This window comes from Herpailurus yagouaroundi, unplaced genomic scaffold (genome assembly GCF_014898765.1).
Source record: "Herpailurus yagouaroundi ecotype Mexico unplaced genomic scaffold, PumYag 139, whole genome shotgun sequence".
NCBI classification, from domain to species: domain Eukaryota; kingdom Metazoa; phylum Chordata; class Mammalia; order Carnivora; family Felidae; genus Herpailurus; species Herpailurus yagouaroundi.
In genome coordinates this window covers 13590582-13615435 of record NW_024412394.1, presented here as the reverse complement: position 1 = coordinate 13615435, position 24854 = coordinate 13590582, and the positions used below count along the sequence as shown (strand labels likewise).

The 24854-nt window shown below is 36.0% G+C and overlaps 1 protein-coding gene and 1 pseudogene across 1 annotated transcript in view; one reads left to right on the top strand and one right to left on the bottom strand.

The window, feature by feature from the left end:
* CD2AP (CD2 associated protein) overlaps positions 1-24854 on the bottom strand; it is a 142751-nt gene that overhangs the window by 104284 nt on the left and 13613 nt on the right. Inside the window, exon 2 of the mRNA XM_040473713.1 lies at positions 1155-1315. Coding sequence (XP_040329647.1) covers positions 1155-1315 — 161 coding nt within the window. The remainder of the gene's footprint in view (positions 1-1154; positions 1316-24854) is intronic.
* LOC121029551 (serine/threonine-protein phosphatase 2A 56 kDa regulatory subunit alpha isoform-like) lies at positions 9658-10531 on the top strand (annotated as a pseudogene).

The window sequence follows — 24854 nt, the reverse complement described above, 5'->3', positions numbered from 1 at the left end:
GAACTTGACCATATTTAAATCCATTTATTCTATTCAATTACCAAGGTATCTGCATTACACTCCATTTTAGGTTATAAGAAATAAGTCAATTTATTAAACAAAAAAATAAAAACAAAAGCAATCTTCCCCTATTACAAGTTCAAATCCCTACTATAGCCTTTCTCAGTTGTTTCAAGAGATAAAATGTATTTAGGTAGCATATAGTTAGTTCACCTTCTCTGAAATCAATTAGCATTACAGTATGAGTTCATATTTAGACGTAAAACCACAACTGAATACAAATCTATTCAGGGAACAAATATTATCTAAATATCCACAGTGTGCAGGTATTGGTAACAATTACTATATAAGGTGGACAAAAAAATGAGACACATTCTAGCCTTCCCAGAAGAACTCAGAATCAATCTAAAGAGGCCAGTAGTAAGTAAGCATAAGAAAACTAATAGAGGTACCAAGGCAATTATAAGTGAAGCATAAATATACAGATATTCTTTACTTTTTTTTTTCCTTCCCTAAACTAGTGAGAACTCTGTCTGCAAAAGACTTAAGAATCTTGATTGTTTCTGGGGGGAAGTGACTGAATATTCACTAACAAAGGAATGTTTGGTACTTAGTTGGAAACACACTCCTACTTTGATCAATAACTGCTACAGGGCTGACACTTAAAATAGGAACCTAAGATATTTGCAAAGGGGCTGCAAAAGCAACAAGATACAATTAGACTTAAGTAAATGATCCCGGATTTCAGTTCAGATTCTCGATCTTAGCTAGCCAACATTGGGTAAGCCATTTAACCTCTCATCTGTAATGTCACCATATTTAAAAATGGGGTCATCACCCACCCTACTTACTTTATAAGGCTTGAAGGCTCAAATGAGAATGTACACAGCAAAACTACCTTGTAAATTACAAAGTGCTACCCTAACACAAAGTACTATTTATTTTTATAAAAAGACAAGTAAATAGATACATATATACACACATAAACACATGTGCACATACATACACATAGTGTTATAATCCACCAAGGCACCAAACAACTGTAGAGTAAAAATTCACTTTCAACATTTTAGTTTTTAAAATACATGTATTTCTTAAAGTTAAAGATCAAATCCTATGAGGCAACAGCTAAAAATTTAGGTGAGAGTACTTACCTTAACAAAATTATCAGGAAACATTCCTCTTCTTCCATTTAATTCTCCTTCTAGCCATCCTTCCTCCTGGAGTTTTTTCACATTCCTGATGATTTCACCAACTCGAATAGTTAATTCATCATCATGTACAGCATCATAGTCATACTCTACGATATAGTCAACTAAAAAAAGAAAAATAAACGTCTAAAATTTAATTCATGAAATATAATAAACCATATTAATAAACTTAAAATTAAGGAACCTGTTTAACGACAACATTACAAAGATAGCATCAAGGCTTCCTTCAATGATTTTAAATATTTGGCTACATCAGCAAATTTCTCAAATGCCTTAGTATAAAGTACAGTACAAATTATAAGTAGAAGCCTGAATACAATGTATAATTCATATCATCAGGTGTTTTTATGGTCAGATGTATACATTGTTTGCAATAGACAATCTCTAGAGTGGTCCCTATGACACCCGCCCAATCTCTTGATATTCGTGTCCTTGTGCAATTCCCTCTCCTTGACTGTAGACATGACTTATGACTGACTTCTAACCAACAGAATATGACAAAGATGATGGATTGTATATAATGATGTAAGATTACGATGTCTATCTTGCTAGGAATCTCTCACCCTTGCTGGCTTTGAAGATGCAAGCTGTTTTGCTATGAGCTGACCTATGGAGAAACTGATGAAGGTCTCTGGCTAACCACCAGCAAAAAACTGAGGCTATCAGTCCCAGAGCCTAGAGAGAACTAAATGATGCCAACAACCAGGTGAGCTTGGAAGCAGATCCTCCCCCAGTAGAGAACCCAGACCTGGCCAACACCTTGCTGGCAGCCTTGCAGAGTACCTAATTAGTCACTCCCAGACTTACTGAAACACAAAAATTGTGAGATCATATATGTGTATTGTTTTAAGCTGCTAAGTTTATGGCAATATTGTTACTAAACAATAGAAAATGAATACACCCTTAAGTAAAGATTAATAAGGATCTATTTTACCACCTTTAAGTATAGAATTTTAGATTACAGGACATCATATATGCATACTATTAATATTTTACAAGGTTCAATACAAGAAAAGCTATAACAGATTTCATATTCAAGATGATAGACTAGCTATACCTCCATTCATCTTTTTCTCCTACTATGAGTATTATTTTTAAAAAGCACACACACACACAGAGCTACAACCAAAAAAAAAAAAAGGCGGGGGGGAAGGATTATGGGCAGACACTGATTCCCTCCTCCTTTTTCCCTTCTTATTGAACCCTGATTTTGATCAGGTATTTTGAGACCCTGTACACTTTCACAAATGAGGTTTCTCTCAGTCCCAGGGGTTAAGTCTTTACTAGTTTAGACCAGTACGAATGTACAATCAAGTCATCTTGTTGACTTGCAGAGATTATCTGGTTGACTCCTACTTAAATGCAGATTCTGAAAAGGCCCCAGATATCAAATGCTGCTGGTCAAAGAGGCAAAGGTCTAAAGATAAGTTTATTTAGAGTAATTTCTTTCTCTCTCTTTCTCTCTCTCTCTCTCTCCCTCTCTCTCTCTCTCTCTCTCTCTCACACACACACACACACACACACACACACACACACAGATTGTTTTTCAAATACACATGTGACGGATGGACTCTAACCAGTAAGATATGAGCAGGGGTTCTGGGAAAGTTTTATCCAACCTTAAAAACAAAACACAAGGAAAAATAAGTCCTTCTGAAGACTTTGGATGTTCGTCAATGAGAATGTAATGCCCAAAAGTGCCATAACTATTTAAGACAAGAAAAAGACCAAGAGATTGTCTCAATCCTTTCTTAAGAAAAAGTTTAGGATGAGAGAAAAAAAAAAAAGAAAATGACCTGGATCTTTGCTAGAACGATCAAACTGCCAAATTAACCAACCCCTATGCTACAATACCTTTAGTTTTCTTGTTATAGCAGTTTTTTAACTGTTAAGAAAATTTTTTTTAATTTAATTTTTTTTTTTTTTTGAGAGAGACAGAGCACGAGAAGGGGAGGGGCAGGGAGAGTGGGGGTTACAGAATCAGAAGCAGGCTCCCTAAGAACTGTCAGCACAGAGCCTGACGAGGGGCTCGAACCCACGAACCATGAGATCATGACCTGAGCCCAAGTGGGATGCTCAACTGACTGAACCACCCAAGTGCCCCAACTGTTAAGTAAATTTCAGATGGGATTTCTATTTACAGCTGAAAACATCCCAACCTGAGAAGAAAGCCAGAAAGAAATTTTTCAAACTTATGAAAATGGATCCATAACTAACTAACAAAGCCACGAACAGAAAGTCCAGAGAACTTCAGGAAACTATAACTGAGATACCACACTGCCCTGCAGAATCCCATAAAGGCTAAAAATTCAGAAAAGGAAAGCTCATGAGAAACGCAGAAATGAAAATAGGGAATTATCTTTACATGGAAGAGCTAACACCCACTGTCAACAACAAAAGCTCTAAGACAATAATGCTAAGTAGGCAGGCATTTTTCTCTGAAGGCCGAAAACTAAAGGATTAATCTCCATCCTCCAACTCCCCGGCTGCTCCCCCACCCCCCCCCACACACACACATACAGTTTGGGGAAACTAGTAAAGCTCCTATAGATGAGTGCTCATTCTTAGAGAAAGGACTACTGATTCCCAGAATTTAGGTCTCCACAGCAAAGCTCAGCTCCCTGCCTGATGATTCTAAACTAAAGCTGTAAGTCCTACCTACATAAATAGTCCCCCCAGCTTGTTATTTATTATTTATTCATAAATATGAACAAATAATAGTTAATTGTGAAAAACCATAATAAAATGAAAAATTACTCCTGGATGAAACATATACCCACCTCCCCCCTTTCAACTCTCCAAAACAATTTAGTCCTAAAGTCATTAGGTATAGAAGAGTACAGTGGGAGAAAGGGGGAAAAGCCCGGGTGGGGGTGTCTGGTATGAGAATCAAAGACCAAAAAATGTAAAAAAGTAAAAGGTATCCAAAACTGGGGTAGGGGTAGAGGCAGGGCCAGAATATGGTAAGGAGAGCATCCACATAAGGGGATTTTCCTAGTATAGCATATCAGCACTCTAAAGCAAGGTGAGGAGGGCATCTACACAAAGGCAACTTGACAAGGTGTATCAGAGCCCAAGCACAGTGGAGAGGGCATCCAAGCTGAGGAGTAGTTTGGTGAGGGATATCAAAGGCCAAATGGTATTGGAGATGGGGGGTGGGAGGGCAGATTTCCATGCAGAGGTATAGAAGGGTAAAGCAACCTAGAATGAAGACTAATAGCCCAAGCAGAAGAGGGTGTCCATGCAAGGGTGAGGGTGAAGAGTGACAACAGGGACGAAGGCTGGCTAAATCCAGGGGACTGATTAAATAAGTAAATATATTAAGGATAATGGAAGTCAAGTTTCTCTATGTCAGAGAAGGGAATTGCAAACATAAGGGAGAAAAGGCTAGGTTCAATCCTGTAATGCTAAATGAGAAGTATCACCATGTACTTATGGTTTTCAATACACAAACACACACATGAAACACATACACATAAACACACCAGCTGTCCTCTTAAAAAACCAGCAAAGTCCAATAGCAATGCGCAATCTAATGCACAGATCCTGTAAACACCACTTTCTCTTAAAAAGAACTAGGAAGGGGCGCCTGGGTGGCGCAGTCGGTTAAGCGTCCGACTTCAGCCAGGTCACGATCTCACGGTCCGTGAGTTCGAGTCCCGCGTCAGGCTCTGGGCTGATGGCTCAGAGCCTGGAGCCTGTTTCCGATTCTGTGTCTCCCTCTCTCTCTGCACCTCCCCCGTTCATGCTCTGTGTCTCTCTGTCCCAAAAATACATAAACGTTGAAAAAAAAAATTAAAAAAAAAAAAGAACTAGGAAACCTTGGGAAGACAGGCAATTCCGCCTCTGAAGCAGGAAAAGTACAAGATAAGCAGAAGTACAGAATTGTGCCACAAAGCAAGGAAGTTAAAGAAAGATAAGGTGATGCCAAAGGACAGAAAGAAGTAATATCAAAAAGGCTCTTATTGGCCAAACCAGGACAATCTGAGCACCAGAATAAACAATGACAGTAACAGAACATATCCAGTTGAATAAAGAAACCAGAGTCCATACATATATAAATAAATGTTAATTATTTAAGTCTATGGTTGGATTGTGATTAAGTAGATCCTGGTTTGTAGAAAATACACACTAAAATACTCAGGATAAAGGCATCAGTCAGGGAGAAATTTTTTGTACTGTACTTATTTCTATAACTTATCATTTCAAAATAAAAAAATGTAAACGTGCAAATTTGTATCCTCAAGAGATGTAACAAAGTTCATAAAGTCAGCACCAAATGCTATGAAAAAAAATGAGAAAATAAAAAAGGTTTGGAAATTTGTGTCTTTCAGCATGTCTCATTAATTTTTAAGTTTATTTTTTATTTTTGAGAGAGAGAGAGAGAGCGCGCGCGCGCGCAAGTGGGGGAGGGGCAGAGAACAAGGGAGATAGAATCCGAAGCAGGCTTCACACTGTCAGCACAGAGCCCAATGCATGCGGGGCTCAAACTCAGGAACCCTGAGATCATGACCTGAGCTGAAACCAAGAGTTGGATGCTCAATGGACTGAGCCACCCAGGTGCCCCATTAATTTTTTTTTCTTTCGGAGAAGTGAAGACAAAATCCAAGGAAGTTTTCCAGAAAAGGTAAAGCAAAAAGACATAAGGAAAATATAAAAAATAAAAGACAGATGATCAATCCAGACAATTCAACATCCAAATAACAGTTCTAGAAAAAAAGACAGAAAATAGAGAACTGACAATGAAATAATACAAGAAAATACTCCAAAGCTTAAAGGAAACAAATCTGCAAAAATAAAGAGATTTGTGAAAATCCAGCACAATAACAAAAAGTAAGTACATCTAGATGAAATTTCATAAAAAAGATAAAAAATATCCTAGAAGGGTGTCTGAAAGGAAATAGAGTTAGTCTACAAAAGAATGAGAATCATCAGAAGACTTCTCATTAAGGACACCAGATTCTACAGGAAAAATAAAAAGGCAAGGCCACTTAAGTATTAAAGGAAAATGAATTCCAACGGTCAGCCAAATCAGCAGACAAGGGTGTTACATTTTCACACAGGCAAGGAAAAGGAAATTAACTCCTACATATAACCTTACATGATGTTATCCAGTAAAAAAAAAAAAAAAAAAAAAAAAAAGAAACAAAAGAGAAGAAGACATGAAATCCAAGAAATAGTGGAGCCAATCCCAGAGAGTGAGAAAAGTGCTAAGATAGCAACCGTGCAACAAATATAAGAAACAGTCTAGACTAAGCAGGAGACAAAAAGTTCTAGGAGGAATTTCAGAGCAAGAAGGAATGAAGAACAGGCTGTGTATTAATTAACTGTACATTTTTAAAACCTAATAATGCACGTGGTAATCACTAAGATAATAAGTATAAAATGCCAAACAAAAAATAGTGGACTTGCAGTTTCAGCTCCAACATGTGAAAAACTTGGATGGTATCACTCCCACCCTTACAACAAGAAAAAAGCTAAGCAAACTGAAAGTCAGTGGCTTTTCTTGGGCCCACCATACAACTGAGGACACAAGGCAAACTGCCAGCTCAGGATATGGAGAGGCAAGAACTACTGGATCACCTCAAACACAAACAACTGGAACTATAAACTGATAGGAACATTATATGAGTTTCCCAGGGCTATCATAACAATCACAAACTAGGTGACTTAAAACAATAGAAGTTTATTCTTTCACATTTATGGCTCTGGAGGCCAGAGTACAAAATCAAGTTATCAACAGGGTTGGATCTTTCTGAAGACTCAGAGAAAGAATTGCTTCACACTTGTGTCTTGGCTTCTGGAGGCTGCCAGAAATCTCTGGCATTCCTTAGCTTGCATAATTCCAACCTCTGCCTCCATCTGCACATGACCTTGCCCTTCTGTGTGTCTCAAATCTCCCTCCTCTAACTCTTAATAAGAACACCACTCACTGGATTTATGGTCAATCCTAAATCCAAGACCATACAACCTTAAGATCCTTAGTTATGTCTGCAAAGACTTCATTGCCAAATAATGCCACATTATTGTACCAGGGCTTAGAACCTGGACATATCATTTTGGAGGCAAAAAGTTAATCCACTACAAACACTTAAATGGTATTTTTTCCCCTGCTTTATTTTTTATTTATTTTTAAAATTTAAATCAAGTTAGTTAACATATAGTATAATAATATCAGGAATAAATTTTAGTGATTCATTACATACATACAACACCCCGTGCTCACCCTAACAAGTGTCCTCCTTAACGCTCCCCCCCAACACCCCACCAGCAACCATCAGTTTGTTCTGTATTTTAGAGTCTCTGTATTCTCTGTATTCTCCTTCTGTTGTTACAATATTTTGCTTTCCTTCTCTTTTGTTCATGTTTTGTATGTTAAATTCCACATGAGTAAAGTCATCTACTTGTCTTTCTATGATTTATTTCACTTAGCATAATACATCCCAGTTCCATCCACATTGTTGTAAATGGCAAAATTTCATTTTTTTGATTGCCAAGTAATATTCCATTGTATGTATGTATATATGTGTGTGTGTGTGTGTGTGTGTGTGTGTGTGCGCGCGCATCTTCTTTATCCATTCATCAGTCAACGGACTTAAATGGTATTTTTGAGAAAATTTCTGGGAACCACAGTCTTAGGGGAGTCACCCATTTTTGTGGAGTTTACTTCCAGGAACATCACCAGATTCTCAGAGTGAAGAGTCCATAAAGATCTCCTTGTGCTTCCAGCAGGGAAGAAGGTCAAAGAAGTCAGTGTGAAACAGGAAACAGAGCATTCACCCTAACAAAGACTTAATCTCCACAGAAAAGACTTTATCCACCTGTGGAAAGGTCATTTCTCTGAGTCTGGTCCTCTCTTAACCTTTCTGTCTCACAGGAGGGATGGAGGACAGTGTGGGGGGGAGGGACCTAAGAAAGACCTATCAAGATCACAGTCCCAGGCCACAAACCCACAAAAAGTATGAGATTTAATTATAAGATTATAGGATGCTTTCTCTCCTCTACACCTTACCACCACACCAGGGGGGCTCCAATACAGTAAGTTAATTACTGCTGAAAGAGTTACTGCCTGGTGCAGATTCCATTTGAGGAGTTGTTAGGAAAGCACAAAGACAGCCAGGGAGACAAAAATGGACACTAAAGAAATAAGCCTCTGGTACCTATACCTACAGCAAATATTAAACACAATACAACTCTAGGACAGATTAATTTAAAATCTCACACTAATGATCTGTTTATCTCAGTTCCTATTTCCTAACATATAATGTCAAACTTTTCAACAAAAAATTATACATCATGCTTTTAAAAGGCAAGAAAAAACAAAGACAAAGCAAGCATCAGAGCCAGACTCAAATATAACACTTATTTTGTAATCAAATAGGGAATTTAAAATAACTATGATTAATAATGTTAAGGATGATAATGGGGGAAGGGAGGGGGGGGACAAGAAGCAAGAACAGATGGGAAAAGTAAGCAGATGGAAATTCTAAAATCAAAAGGAAATGAAAAAACTAAAAATCACTAACAGAAATAAAGGATGCCAGGTAGCATGTCACTGCTCCAGGAAATGAGGGGTCAGTGCTAAAAGGGAAAAGTGGGCACCATGGCAACTGTGGTGTCTTGGAGGGGATCCACAATGGCAACCCATAAGCAGGAAGTTCCAAGCAAAGGTAGGATACACTGGCAGCAGCCACTGAGATGCTGGCCAGTGGGTTGGCAACCTAAACTGAAGGGACAAGTGGCATGCTCAGCATCCACACCCCTGAGCCCTTGCCTCAGTTTCCTGAACTTCAGGCTCCCTTCCACTGGACCTCCATGCCCAGGATCAGCAACTTTTTCAAACCTCTCCTCCCCTATCCTTGCCTCCTTCAGCCCCTGGAGCTCCGTGAGAAGCAGGGACCGGAAACTTCCAGCACTGAGATATGGCCCTGAGGGGTTGACAGGCAGCAAAAAGGTCCCCAATGCCCAGGAGAGAATTACATTGGGGGAAGGGGACCGGGCAAAGGGACACAAGCTCTCTGTACCTCTCCCCACCTCTTCCCTCTGCCACTGCCCGTTCTGTGCAAGTAGCCCTCCTAAGCACCAGGGCCGTGGAAATGTCCTGGTAATCACCACTAATGGAAGCTGCTGGCACTGCCATCTAGGCCTCAGAGAAAGCAGTCAGCTTTATCCTGAAATGGTATGCACAGCACAGAGGCAGAAGTGCTCCCAGGGCTCCTGACAGCTCCACAGCAAGGGCAACAGGCAGAGGGGCACTCCTTGCCCCAACTCAAAGACGCCACCTCCAATGAACGAGAGCTTTCTGTCAGAGCTGCATCGGTGTTGTATCTGTTTGATTTCATGGGTTCTGTTTCAGCCTTGAAGATCAACAAAATTAAAAGAGCAAGACTGAATGAACTGATGGAGTATGTTTCAACTAACTGTGAAGTAATTTGTTGAATCAGTGTATTGTGATAAAAGTAAAAATGATCACTGCTAACATCTTCTATACTCTTCCTCCAAGTGATAATCTAGATTTTGATCCAGAAAAGGATGAACTCGAGGCCTCTTGGCTTCACATACAATTGGTGTCTGCCTTAAGATTTTTGGAGTTCTGATTTTCTAGCCTAGCATTACAAAGTGATGTATTGGCCAGAAATTTGTAAAACAGTTCCTGGGCTTTTCAACAGTGAAGATACCTAACAGAATAGGACTTCCTGAAGACTGTTCTACACTGAATTTATCGGAAATTTCTTGGATTATGAGCATTCATAAGAAAACAAATTAACAACATTTTCCTCAGGTTTATGTATGATACACATTTCAAAGCTGTTGCTGAACTCCTTAAAATATTAGTAGTATTATCAATGGCTTTAGGCGATTACCACTGAAAACAGAACATATTTCTAATGATGGCTCTTATTCTTAACCACACTGCAAAAGGATTAGCTTTGTCTCATGCTCACCTAGCCTACTGTGTTGTATACTTTCTGAAGAAAAGATACAACACTAACATAACCAATGATTATAGGATTGCTGAAATTCTGGCCAAAAACATGCAGTCAGAAAGAGATGATGTTTTCAGAAGAAACTGAAGAAATCTTAGATGTCACTGAACCAACACAGTTCAAAAGAAGTGAAGAGCCCTTTGCAAGCAGATATCCAAGTATGTACCCAGTTCTCAGTTTTAGGTTGGAGAAAGGGTACCATCCTGCTGTAATGATGAATACATTCTTTGAGGAAATATTAACAAAATGCTGACAATTGCATTTCGCAGTATGTAAAAAATCTCCATTGAACACTGAATTCGACAACTGTAGCATTCGTATACAACATGCTGAAATCCCTAATGGACATAAAAATGCTTTTCTTTTTTTCTTTTTTTTTTAAGAATAGGTTTTTTTTTTTTAATTTTTTTTTTAACGTTTATTTATTTTTGAGACAGAGAGAGACAGAGCATGAATGGGGGAGGGTCAGAGAGAGGGAGACACAGAATCTGAAACAGGCTCCAGGCTCTGAGCTGTCAGCACAGAGCCCGACGCGGGGCTCGAACTCACGGACCGCGAGATCAGGACCTGAGCCAAAGTCGGCCGCTTAACCGACTGAGCCACCCAGGCGCCCCTAAAAATGCTTTTCGACAACCTTACTAGCTCCAAAGATGAAAGACAAAAAGAGAAAAAAAAAGAAACTGGAACACAAAGAATTGTGGGCAAAAATTACAGGAGCTAAAGCTAAAGAAAAGCTTGAGAAAAGCAGAACAGTGTTTACAACATGCAAAGTATTCTCAGTAACACAAGTGACAAATTAAAAACAGAAAAGACAGAAACCTCGGGGCGCCTGGGTGGCGCAGTCGGTTAAACGTCCGACTTCAGCCAGGTCACGATCTCGCGGTCCGTGAGTTCGAGCCCCGCGTCGGGCTCTGGGCTGATGGCTCAGAGCCCGGAGCCTGTTTCCGATTCTGTGTCTCCCTCTCTCTCTGCCCCTCCCCCGTTCATGCTCTGTCTCTCTCTGTCCCAAAAATAAATAAACGTTGAAAAAAAAAAAAGAAAAGAGAAGAAAAGAAAATCAAAAAGCCTACCATCACCATTGGACAGGCACAGTTTTAGACGCCATTTTGAAATATGTAAAAATTTTGAAACAAAATAAACCTCATCAGTATAATTAAAAGGCCAGGTTTTTTTTTCCCAGCAAATGTAAATGAAAAAAATTTGTGGACTAAACATAGCTCTGTGCTATGCTATGGTCACAGTACATTGTAACCATTGTCTAATCACTGATTTATTATGTCACTTCTCAAGTTATGAGATAATCAGGAGAGTGGTAAGAATTGTGACGAATTTTATTGTGTTGCACATAGATACAGTGGTGTGCTCTGCATATTTCTCCTTTTTATAGTACGCTCTACATAATGTTATAGACCCTAGTTAGTTACAGCCTACGAAAAAGAGTATTTCCTAAAATAAAACTCAAATATAATTCTTACCCATCTCTTCATTTCTTCTAGAAATATGATGAGGATAATTACCCACCCTACACCTTCCTTCACTACAGATAATACTTTTGGTCTAAAATCTAAGCAAAAACATAAATCTCCAAGTGTTTTGAAGCACAAAACATAAATAAAAGCTGGGAAAGTAAACAAAACAAAACAAAAATGATAGAGGATGCCATTGGTGGGCTCATCACCAGACTAGACACCACCAAGGATGGAACCAGCAAACTTGAAAATATGTCATTTGAAACTTCCCAAACCAAAATGTAAAGAGAAAAAAATAATATAAAAAAATAAAACAATGGGGCGCCTGGGTGGCTCAGTCAGTTAAGCATCTGACTTCGGCTCAGGTCATGATTTTGCGGTTCCTGAGTTCGAGCCCTACCTTGGGCTCTGTGCTGACAGCTCAGAGTCCGGAGCCTGCGTTGGATTCTGTGTCTCCCTCTCTCTCTGCCCCTCTCCAACTAGTACATGCATGCTCGCACGCACTCTCTCTCTCTCTCTCAAGAATAAACATTAAAAAATTTTTAATAAAAAAAAAAAAATAGAACAGAAATCCAAGAAGGGTGCAACAATTTCGAAAGATAAAATATATGCATAACTAGAGTGCTAGAAAAGAAAGATAATGGAGAATTTTCCAAAATTATTATCATACACCAAACCACACACATGGGAAGTTCAGAGAATACAAAGCAGGATAAATGTGGGAAAATCTACACCTAAGCATAACATATGCAAACGCAGAAAACCAAACACAAATTCTTGAAAGAAGCCATAAGAAAGAAAAAAAAAAAAACTTACGTATAGAAGAACAAGGATAAGAACTATAGCAGACTTAAAAGAGAGTGGAGTAGGGGCACCTGGGTTGCTCAGTCAAGTTAAGTGTCCGACTTCGACTTATGTCATGATCTCATGGTTTGTGGGTTCAAGCCCCGTATCAGGTTCCATGCTAACAGTGTGGAACATGCTTAGGATTCTCTCTTTCAACCTCTCTCTCTGATTTCCTCCACTCTTGCTTTCTCTCTCACTCAAAAATAAATATATAAACTTAGGAAAAAAAGAGTAGAGAACACTAAAGTATGAAAAGAAAAAACCTTCCAACTTAGAATTCTTAGAAGGAAGTTTACAGAGATAAAGGTCAACCTTAAGAAACAAGAAAAATCTGGGGCGCCTGGGTGGCGCAGTCGGTTAAGCGTCCGACTTCAGCCAGGTCACGATCTCGCGGTCCGGGAGTTCGAGCCCCGCGTCAGGCTCTGGGCTGATGGCTCAGAGCCTGGAGCCTGTTTCCAATTCTGTGTCTCCCTCTCTCTCTGCCCCTCCCCCGTTCATGCTCTGTCTCTCTCTGTCCCAAAAATAAATAAACGTTGAAAAAAAAAAAATTAAAAAAAAAGAAACAAGAAAAATCTGAATTAAATACTTTAATTTTATATCTAAAGGAAGTAGAAAAAGTACAAACAAAGCTCAAAGTTAAAAGGAAAAAAATAACAAATCAGAGCAGAAATAAATGATATTTTTTAAAAAATAAAAAAGATCAATGAATCCAAGAGCTGCTTTTTGAAAGATAAGCAAAATGATAAACCTTTAGCCAAACTCATCAAGAAAAAAAGAGAACTCAAGTAAATAAAACCAGAAATGAAACAAGTGACAACCAAGACCACAGATTTATAAAAGACTACTACAGAAATTTATATGCCAACAAATTGGCCGACTTAGAAGATATGCATAAATACCTAGACACATACATTCTTCCAATATTGAATCAGGAAAAAATAGAAAATCTGAACAGACTGATGACAACTAAGAAAATTAAACTGGTAATCAAAAGACTTCCAATAAACAAAAGTCCAAGACCAGATGCCTTCACGGTTGAATTCTACCAAACATTTAAAGAAGTGTTAATACCTATTCTTCTCAAACTATTTAAAAAAAATGAAGAAAAGCTTACAGCACTACCGTAATACTAGAACCAATAACACTATGAAAAAAGAAAACTATGGGTTAATTATATCTGATGAAAACAGAGGCAGATATACTCAACAAAATATTAGCAAATTTCACTCAACAATACATTAGAAGAATCACTCACCATGATCAAATGGGATTTATTCCAGAGATGCAAGGATGGTCCAGTATCCAAATATCAATCAATATGACCCATCACATCAACAAAATAAAAGATAAAATCCCATATGACCATCTCAATAGATGCAGAAAAAGCATCTGACAAAATTCAACATCCATTCATGATAAAAACTCTCAACAAAATGGGTGTGGAGGGAACACACTTCAACATAAAAAAGCCATATATAATGAACCCATAGCTAATGTCATACTCAATGGTGAAAAACTGAGAGCTTTTCCTTTAAGATTAGGAACAAGACAAAGGTACCTACTCTTGCCACTTTTATTCAAAACAGTACTGGAAATCCTAGCTATAGCAATCAGGCAAGAAAAAGGAATAAAAGAAAGGTACCAAATGGGTACGAAGAAGTAAAACTGTCACTATTTCCAGATGACATAACCCTATATATAGAAAACTCTAAAGATTCCACCAAAAAGATTTGAGAAAAACTGAATTCAGTAAAGTTGCAGGACACAAAATAAATATCCAGGAGTTGGCTGCATTTCTATATACTAAAAACAAAACAGCAGAAAGAGAAATTAAGAAAACAATCCCATTTACAATTACACCAAAAAGAATAGAATACCTAGGAATAAATTTAACCAAGAAGGTGACTAACCTATAATGTGATAATTATAAGACACTGAAGAAAGAAACTACAGATGACACAAATGGAAAGTTATAATGATGAATTAATCTACAAAATGATGAAATATGATGAATTAATCTACAAAAATGCAGGCAAGAAAGTACAGTGGAGCAAAGAGTCTCTTCTATAAATGCTGTTGGTAAAAATGGACTGCTACACACAAAAGAATAGAACTCGACCACTTTCTTACAATGTATAGAAAAATAAAGTGGTTTAAACACTTAAATATGAGAACTGAAACCAGAATATTCCTTAAAAAAAAAAAAAAAAAAAAAAAACAGGCAGCAGTCTCTTTGACACTGGCCCTGATAACATATTTATGGGTAGGTCTCCTCAGGCAAGGGAAATAAAAAATAAACAAACTATTTGGACTACCAAAGTAAAAAGCTTCTGCACAGCAAAGGAAGTCATCAACAAAATGAAAATGCAACCTCCTGGATGAGAAGAGATATTTGCACATGATTTATCCAACAAGAGGGTTAATAGCCAAAATATATAAACAACTCTTACAACTCAACACCAAAAAAACAAAGAATCCAGTTTTGAAAATGGACAGAATACCTAAAGAGACATTTTTATAAAGTCATACAGATGGCCAACTGACACATGAAAAAAATGCTCAAAATAACAAAATATCAAGGAAATATAAATCAAAACCAGTGTTAAAAATAAATGTGTTATAACCTTTCACCAGTCAGAGCAGCTAGAATCAAAAAGACAAGAAATACCAAATGTTGATGAGGATAGAGAAAAAAATCCTCATGTACTTCTGGTGGGATTGTAAATTGGTGATACTGTAAAAAAAAAAAAAAGAAACAGTATGGAGGTTCCTCAAAAAATTAAAAATAGAAAGAATATATGATCTAGTAATTTCACTATTGAATATTTACTCAAAGAAAGCAAAAGCACTAATTCAAAAAGACATATGCAGCCCGTGTTCATTACAGCATTATTTACAATAGCCAAGATATGGAAGCAACCTGTGTCCATTGATAGATGAATGGATAAAAGAAGATGTGGTGTGTGTGTGTATATATACGTATATGCATATATGTATAAACAAAGAGATAGATAACAGCGTGTTACTCAGCCATAAAAAAAAAGAATGAGATCTTTCCATTTACATTAACAGGGATAGACCTGGAATTATGCTAAAATGGAGATAAGTCAAAGAAACACAAATACCATATGATTTCACTTCTTTGTGGAATCTTTAAAAAAAAAAAAAAAGGAAAATCCAGAAAGACTGTAAATACAGAGAATTGCCAGCTGCCAGAGGGGAAAGAGATGGGAGATGGGCAAAACAGGCGAGGGGAATAAGAGGTACAAACTCCCAGTTATAAAATAAATATGTTACAGAGATGAAAAATATAGGAAATACGGTTAGTAATATTGTAATAACATTGTATGGTGACAGATGGCAACTACACTTACCACTGTGAGAACTGCATAATATATAGAATTGCCAAATCACTATGTCATGCACCTGAAACTAATATAACACTGCGTATCAACCATTAAATATTTTTTCTTAATAAAAAGAGTGAAGGAAAAGGAATAAATGGAAGTAAAACAAAATGCTTTTTCTTACTCATAACTAATCTAAAAGATAACTGTTTAAAATAATAATTTACTGGTTATTGCACATCGACAGGCTAATAATATAAGTGACAGCAACTTCATAAAGGACAAAGGAAGAGTTAGGAATACTCTATGGTATTTGCATTACATGTGAAGTTGTGCAGTGCTATTTTAAGGTGAACTCAGGGGGCGCCTGGGTGGCTCAGTTGGTTAAGTAACCGATCCTTGATTCTGGCTCAGGTCATGATCTCATGGTTTGTGGGATCAAGCCCATGTCAGGCTCTTGTTATCAGCACAAAGCCTGTTTGGGATTCATTCTCTCTCTCTCCCTCTCTGTCTCTCTCTCCCCCCACCCCCCCTCCCCGTGTCTGTGTCTCTCTCTCAAAATAAATAAACTTTAAAAAATAAATAAATAAAGGTGAACTCAGACTGGTTATAAATATATATAGCAAACTTTAAGGCAAATACCTAAAAAAATTCTAAGTATAATTCATAGGCTAGGAGAAAACATAAAATCTGAAATCATAAAATGTACAACTAAAGGAAATAGGATATAAAAACAGAGAAAATAGAAAAATAGGGAAAAATCAATGAAACCAAAATTGATCATTTTAAAAGGTCAATAAAATTAATAAATTTCTAGGAAGAATGATTAAGAAAAAAAAAGAGAAGACCCAAATTACCAATATCAAGAATAAAAAGAGACACCATCACTAAAGACTTTATACTCATTAAAAACAATAATAATAAGGAAAACTGTAAACAACATACACATGTAGAAAACCTGAAAGTTTTGGGGCACCTGGGTATCTCAGTCAGTTAAGTGTCAACTTCGACTCAGGTCATGATCTCACCATTTTTGAGTCTGAGCCCCGTGTTGGGCTCTGTGCTGACAGCTCAGAGTCTGGAGCCTGCTTCAGATTCTGTGTCTCTATCTCTCTCTGCCCCTTTCCCACTCATGCTCTATCTCCATCTCTCAAAAACTGAATAAATGTTAAAAAAAATTTTTTTATTTTAAAAAACATTAAGCCTCAAAGTTTTGGTGCTTTGGTAGTTTCAGATAATCTGAATAACTACTTTTAAAATTTTTTTAAGTTTGTAGTTGGAAACACTCTAGAAAAAGAAATCTCCAGACCCAGATGGTTTTCCTGGCAAATTCTACCAAATATTTAATGATGAACTCTCCCAACTGTACACAATGAGGTAAGTAAAAAATATTTATCACAATGGCTAAAATAAAAAATTCTAAAAAGGATGTGAAGCCATTGGAAATCTACAATATTGCTGGTAGCAATACCAAAAAAAATAAAAAAAAGTACAGACACCAGTAAAGAGTTTGGCAGTTTCTTATAAAGTTAAACATACACATTTCCATATGACTCACAATCCCACTCCTAGTTACATATACTCTGGAGAAGTAAAATACATGTTCACATAAAAACCTCTACACAAATGTTTACAGCAGCTCTATCCATAAGTGCTACAAACCAGGAAAAGAAAAACAAACACCCTTCAATAGACAAATGGATAGAAAATTGTGGTATAGTCATGTAATGAAATACTACTCAGCAACAAAAATGAACTATTGATACAGTTAACGAACAAATCTTAAGAGCATTACATTAAATTAGGCCAATTTCAAAAGGTTACATATTGTACAAACCAATTATATGAAATTTTCAAAAAGATAAATCTATGAAGAACAGCTGGTTGCCACAGGAGGGAGAAGAGATGGTCACTACAAAATTAATAGAACTGCACACATCCAAAAAAGTCCATTTTCCTGTATGTCAATTCTAATAAATAACAGGATAACTATGTACAAATATAATCTGTCTTTTGTAATGCTATAAAGAGCAAGAGTCTAGTAATTCTGACATCAGTGAGGATAATGGTAATGTAGTCCTAGAAAGATGTTCGTGATAAATGAAAGGTATATTAAGTGGCATGTATCACACAATCTTATTTTTTCCAAAAAGGAAAAAAAAGGGGGGGGGGGAAGGATTAAAAAATTTGAATATAGAAATCCATAAACAAAAATGTTAATAGTTATTTCTGAGTGGTGAGAAACTTGGATTTTTATTTTCTTTCACTTTCTAAATTGCTCAAATACCTGGTTTTTAAAAAAACTAATTAATACTACAGCCAGAATAATAAGGCTACTGTATTAAAAAGAAACAGAACAAAATGACACATATTCACAATACTACCATCAAGATAAAAAAGTGTCAAATATACGATTTCCCTTTTGTATAAAACACACACACACTGGTTTATATACCACAAAAAAAAGTTTGCAAAGATATATATCACAATGACAGGTAATAACTTTGGGTAAGTTTTCCTCCTCATTTGCATTATTTGCAATTTTCTTATTTTTCTATTAAAAATCCAAATTATGTAGCTTGAAGAGCAAAATTTTAATCATAAAAATACACACACCTTAGGCAATCCATGTCAAACAACAGGTGACTAGTTAAATCAAATACAGTAAAACCATACAAGGGAATAAGACTCAATTAGAGACGATATAGTTTAGGAAAATATGAACAATGAAATTTCAAATGAATAAGGCAAAAGACCAAGCTACATGTAAAGTATAAACCAAATCTGTGAAATATATTTATTTTTTAAGATCTGAAATACATCAAAATAACCACTCTGGAGTTTACAGATCTTTTTTCTTCTTCTTTATTCTCTGTACTTTCTACACCTCCTAAAACGAACAGTTTCTACAATCAGAAAATATGTTACTAATGTTTGTATCTCAATATACTGGATTTACAGAATGTTGGTGTGGCAGAACCCCAATTATGCAACAGCGTTCCTTATTATAATGAGAACTTTTCTGGTTAGGGCTTCATCCCAAGGTGATACAGGAGGGTATCTGAGGTTATGACCCCTAGTACACATCAAAACATTTCACCTAGTAAGTAGTAGAGCCAGTTAGAACCAACTGGGACATGTTTCAATCCTGAAGGGATCAAAAAAACACAGTAAATTCCATCCACCCTACTCCAATAGAATTCCAGAATTTAGTTACCAAGACTAAACTTGATACAAAAAGGTTAACATCAATCTTCCAACATCACTTCATATCTTAAAAACCACAAATTCTATAGTACAAGTCATATGAAACAAGAAATGTTCCTGCGTTCCAAATGCTCTGTTTTTCAAGTTCTTGGCTATTTATTTACTCAGTTAATAGTTCTACCTGCTCTTAGCCATCTACTTAATTATAATGCCTATATTTGGACATGAAAATTGTTAAGCTTCCTTAGTAATATTCTTGTATATAATACACACATATAAACATACACAATGTTTTTCAAAATACTATAAAGTCATGAAGTATATGGCAAAAAAATATGTTCCAGTGAATGTCAGCAATACAATGAACGCCTCTTTAAATTATGTTGTATACTCTAAATTATTTGTGCCATCTTGCAGAATTACAGAGTTGACTTTCAAATATTTTATCCACTTTAACAAAGTCTCTACTCAAAAGTCAAACTTTCATTTCAACAGTTCACATCTTTTCCAATAAATTCACTTATTGCTTAAAAATTAGTTTGTTGTGAAAGCTCTTTTTATACATGTTAAAGTAGCATTCTATTTTTAATTTTTTCAAATAATCAAACTACAACCAAAAACACTAACTTCTCATTTATCAGAGCTAAAGAGACCATATCCTCCTAATGTCAGTAAAATTCAAAATAAATTCATCTTAGATCTTTGGGGATATTTTTGCCAATATATAAAGAGCCATCCTAACCCCAAAGACTTAAGTTATGATTATTTAACTAACCAATGAAAAGCAGTAGCACTTGTATGGTTGATTAGCTCACCCAGCTATCCACTTCTAAAACATCTCAAAAGATTAAATACCTCAATGAAGCCTATCAGGATGAGCAATGAAAAATAAATTGGAGCCACAAGAGATTACAGAATACACAAAGAGATTTGTCAATTCAACACTCTAGAAAGAGATGCTGCAGAGTTGGGGCCAGACACAGAGGCCCAGAGGCATGTGAGAACCTACGACACTAGGCTGGTTCTTCGTTAGGCTATAAAGTTCCAAGCCTAAAAAAATAAATAAATAAATAGAGTGCCAAGCCTAAAAATCTCACTTACATGGATAAATTTTTATTAAACACACACACACACACACACACACACACACACACACACACACACAAATTACTCAGGGGATTAAAAAAAAAAAAATCAACAGCTTCATAATCCAGGAATAAAATCTGAAAGTAGCCTAAAAAATGTCCTCAAAAACAGTTCTCCGAAACAGATGATTTACAAAACTTCACTATCTTAAAATAATTTATTCACTAAAATAATGTATTCATTATTTATTCATAACTTATTATTTAAACACAATTTAAATGATATTAAGACCAAAATTTGCACCCACAAATGTACCATCTCAAACACATAAGTTTCTGTATAAAATGCCAATACAGGGAATTCAAATACATAATTAGCCACCACAATAAGCAGGGGATAGAGGTTTAATCTTGGAAAATCTGGGGCACCTGGCTGGTTCAGTCAGTAGAGCATACAACTCTTGAACTCAGGGTCATAAGTTCAAGCCCCACAATGGGCATAACACTTACTCTAAAAACAATAATAGGGGCTCCTGGGTGGCTCCGTCGGTTAAGCATCTCATTTCAGCTCAGGTCACAATCTCACGGCTCATGAGTTCAAGCCCCGCATCAGGCTCTGTGCTGACAATTCAGATTCCATGTCTCCCTCTCTCTCTGCCCCTCCCCTGCTCATGCACGTGCACACTCTCTCTCTCAAAAATAAATAAACATTTTAAAAGTTTTTTAATAATAATTAATAAATAAATGTCTTGGAAAATCTCACTTATCATATAAATAGATAAAATACCACATGATCCACAGGTTCTAAACAGCATTCAACAAACTTCAGTCTTACTGTAATTTGTGTGAACTCAATCCCTCTTGTTGCAGGAAAAAGCTTCTAACATGAGGTCTTAAGCTCAAGCTTTGCCCTAGAAAACTTAAGCTTTGGGGCTAAATTACCAATTCAGTTTCTCCCAGGATAACTAGATTTATAACATGCAAGTTCAGAACTAATCTATATTAGGGCAATGATTCTCAACCAAGATGAATTTGCCCAAGAGCTGGCAAAGTCTGGCGACACTTTTGGTTATGGCTCAGGCAATGCTACTGGCATCTCATGGTTAGGGGCGAGGGATACCACTAAGTACCCATCAATGCACAGGACAGCCCTTCACAACAAATTGATTTCTGGCCCAAAACTACTAAGGTTGAAAAGCTCCATATAAGGGGAAATATGCAACATACATATTTTCATTTCATACCATATCTGGTGGGTTCCAGTTGAGTTACTAAAAAAACAAAAACAAAAACAAAAAACACCTCTTCTCAGGGCACCTGGCTAGCTCAGTCAGAACATGTAACTCTTATTTTTTTTAAGTTTATTTTTTTTTTTTGGAAGGGGGGGGGGGGTGGGGGGTGAGAGAAAATCCCTAGCGGGATCTGTGCTGTCATAGCAAACCCTGATGCAGGGATCAAACTCATGAACCATGAGATCATGACCTGAGCCAAAACCAAGAGTCAGACGCTTAACCAACTGAGCAATACTGGTGCCCAAAGAGGTATAACTCTTATTTTTTTTTTTTCCCAAGAGGTGTAACTCTTGACCTCAGGGTTATAGGTTTAAGCCCCACGTCAGGTGTAAATATTACTAAAAACTTATACTAAAAAAAAAAAAAAAGAAGAAAAAAACCAGAGTGCCTGGGTGCCAACTCTTTATTTCCTCTCAGGTCATGACCTCATGGTTCCTGAGCTCCAGCTCTGCATCAGGCTCTGCACTGAGCATGGAGCCTGCTAGAGATTCTCTCTCCCTCTCTCTCTATCCCTCCCCTGTGCATGTGAGTGCACTCTTTCTCTCAAAATAAATAAATAAACTTTAAAGAAAAAAACAAACAGAATTCTTTCACACATACACACACAGAAGAAGGAAGGAGGAAGAGGAACACAAAGGAGGGAGGGAAGGAAATGGAAGTATCAAAACTGGTGAGGAGACATTTCTAAACTTAGAGCAAACAAAACAATCAAAATTTAAAGCAAGCAAATTGGAAACTAGGAATAAATATATGCAGCAAACCAGACAAAGAATTAAAGGCATCTGAAAGAACCAAAAAGAAAAATAATACAACCAAGATTGAAAAACAAGCAAAACTGTAGTATTTAAAATGAAGTACAGCCACTAAGAGTTTAAGAATATATATATATGTATATATATATATACATATATATATGTGTGTATATATATATATACATATATATATATATAAATTTTTTTTTTCCTTAACAACTTGGCTGCAGGTAGAGGCAGTGTTTACTGGTAGTGTTTTTTAAGGAGTCTACAATTTTATCTTCTAATAGTGATTTAAAAAAAAAAAACAATAAAAAAAACACAATAAAAATACTGATTTTTTTAAAAATAAAAGAATGCCTGAAAATCAAAGTTAAAAATCTTAAAATCCAGAATTTTAAAAAAATTATACACAAAATATTGATGGTAATATTATAAGTTTGCCAACTATTCTGCCCTAATAAATATTTATTCTTCTGATAATGAAAAGTCACTTCATAAAAAAATAATATAAACAATTTATACAAATTCTAAACAGGTTTGAACTGTATGGGCATTCACTAGGGAATATTTACTTTGGTTCTGATCAATACAGTATAGATAAATATTACAATATCTAATTAGGTCTGTCAAATTAAATATACTCTATCTAGCATCATTGGTTATATTATACAGTTGAGCTTTAACCTTTGTTTACTGTAGCAAAGGACAAAATACAAGAAGTTGTACAGATAATAACAAAAAAAAAAATTCCACTGTAAATTCAGAAACAATTATAAGCTTTACTCCAAAGAAGCAGTAATATGATAGAAATACTTTATACCTCTTATTTAAATAATTAAGATAAAAAATAAAAAATATTTTTTGGGGGCACCAGGGTGGCTCAGTCAGTTAAGCATCTGACTTCAGCTCAGGTTATGATCTCACAGTTCATGAGTTCAAACCCCACATCAGGGTCTGTGCTGACAGTGCAGAGCCTGGAGCCTGTTTAGGATTCTGTGTCTCCCTCCCCCCTCCCCCTCTCTCAAAAATAAGCATTTTGAAAATTTTTTAAAATAAAAATAAAAAATATTTTTACTTTTTATTTTCAGTAATAAATATTTCTTGCCAAAACCAAAAATCTTTACCAGGAACTTATTTCCAGGGCTATTTTTACATAAATGGAGAAATGCAACTTTGATGAGCGTTGCTTAATGTTACTTGACATTTCATTATTCAGGTTCCCTATAGTTACCCAGTCAAAATAGTAATGAAAAGCACGGTAAGCCCTAAAGTCCTTTTAGCCATATAATATCAGAATTTCTGTGCTCTCCTCAAATTAAAAGAGAACTGATAAACATTCTTTACTTTCAACAGAAATAAGTAAATCACTGGTAGTGATTTGTGCCTAATCTAAAGATATCATACACAAAATGCAACCCTCTTTTTGTATTTCAAATAGAGTGCAAAAGTCTGCATAGTACCAAGTGCTCTTATTCAGAGTATTCAGAGAATAGAGTATGTAGTATAAGAAAATTTTTACACAGTATTACATTCCTTTTAATATTACTAAGTCAGATCCATAGGTGACAAATATCTACAAAAATAATCTAAGTTTAAAAAACAAAAGGATTTTAATCACATAAAGACTTAGTTCAAAGCAAAAATATTACCATGCACATGTAATTAATGCCTCCTAAGAACAAATATACAAAATACATCTGAAAAGCAAACAAGGTGGAAAATTCTATTAAATATTCCTCATCTAGGGGCATCTGGGTGGCTCAGGTGGTTAAGTACCCAACTCTTGATTTCCCCTTAGGTCATGATCTCAAGCTCCTGAGATCAAGACTAATGAAAGGCTCAACACTAAGTGCAGCGTGCTTAAGATTCTCTCTTTCCTCCTCTGCCCCTCTCCTTCACTTGCACATACATGCGCTCTCTCTCTAAAATAAAAATAAGTAAATAAAAATAATTGTTTATGTAGCCCTCATTCAGATTTTTATTTCCACTATTAATTTTGAAAAAACAGTAGAAATTAGTTTTAAGCACATTTCAAGCCACATTAAAAACATACCATGTATTTGTCATAAAGTTTTATAGAATTCATCAAAAAATCTTATGATAATCTACTGGATACATAAGTAAAAGACCAAAGTGTAACACACAGCTAAAATTTAAAATCTTTTAAGAGAAAATAGTTACCCAAATACATGTACCAAATACCAAATACATGTGGATAATACCAATCCACAATTTTAGGGTAATAAATATTTAAATTTGTTTTCTTACACCACATTGGAATAGTCATTTCAATCTGTATCACTTGCTCTGTGTAGCTCAATTTTCTCCCTCAATGTTTTAAGAAATAATTAAGAGGACATGCTTTAAAATCAGAACAATGCAAGTTCACTCCAGCCTTCTCCACATCCTGTCTCTGACCTTGGGTAACAATCTCTTTAACTTCAATTTCTGATTTTGTAAAATGGAAACAATGATGTTTAATCCCAGAACGCTCCAATGGAAATTAAATACTGAATAAAATGCCTAGCATTTAAAGCATTCCTTAAATGCTAATAATTAGTCAATATATCAGTTGAAAAGAAATTTTAGCTTACCAAAAAATGGAAAATTGCTATAAAAGACAATTTCACTCTCAAGACTTTAAAAATGTAATGA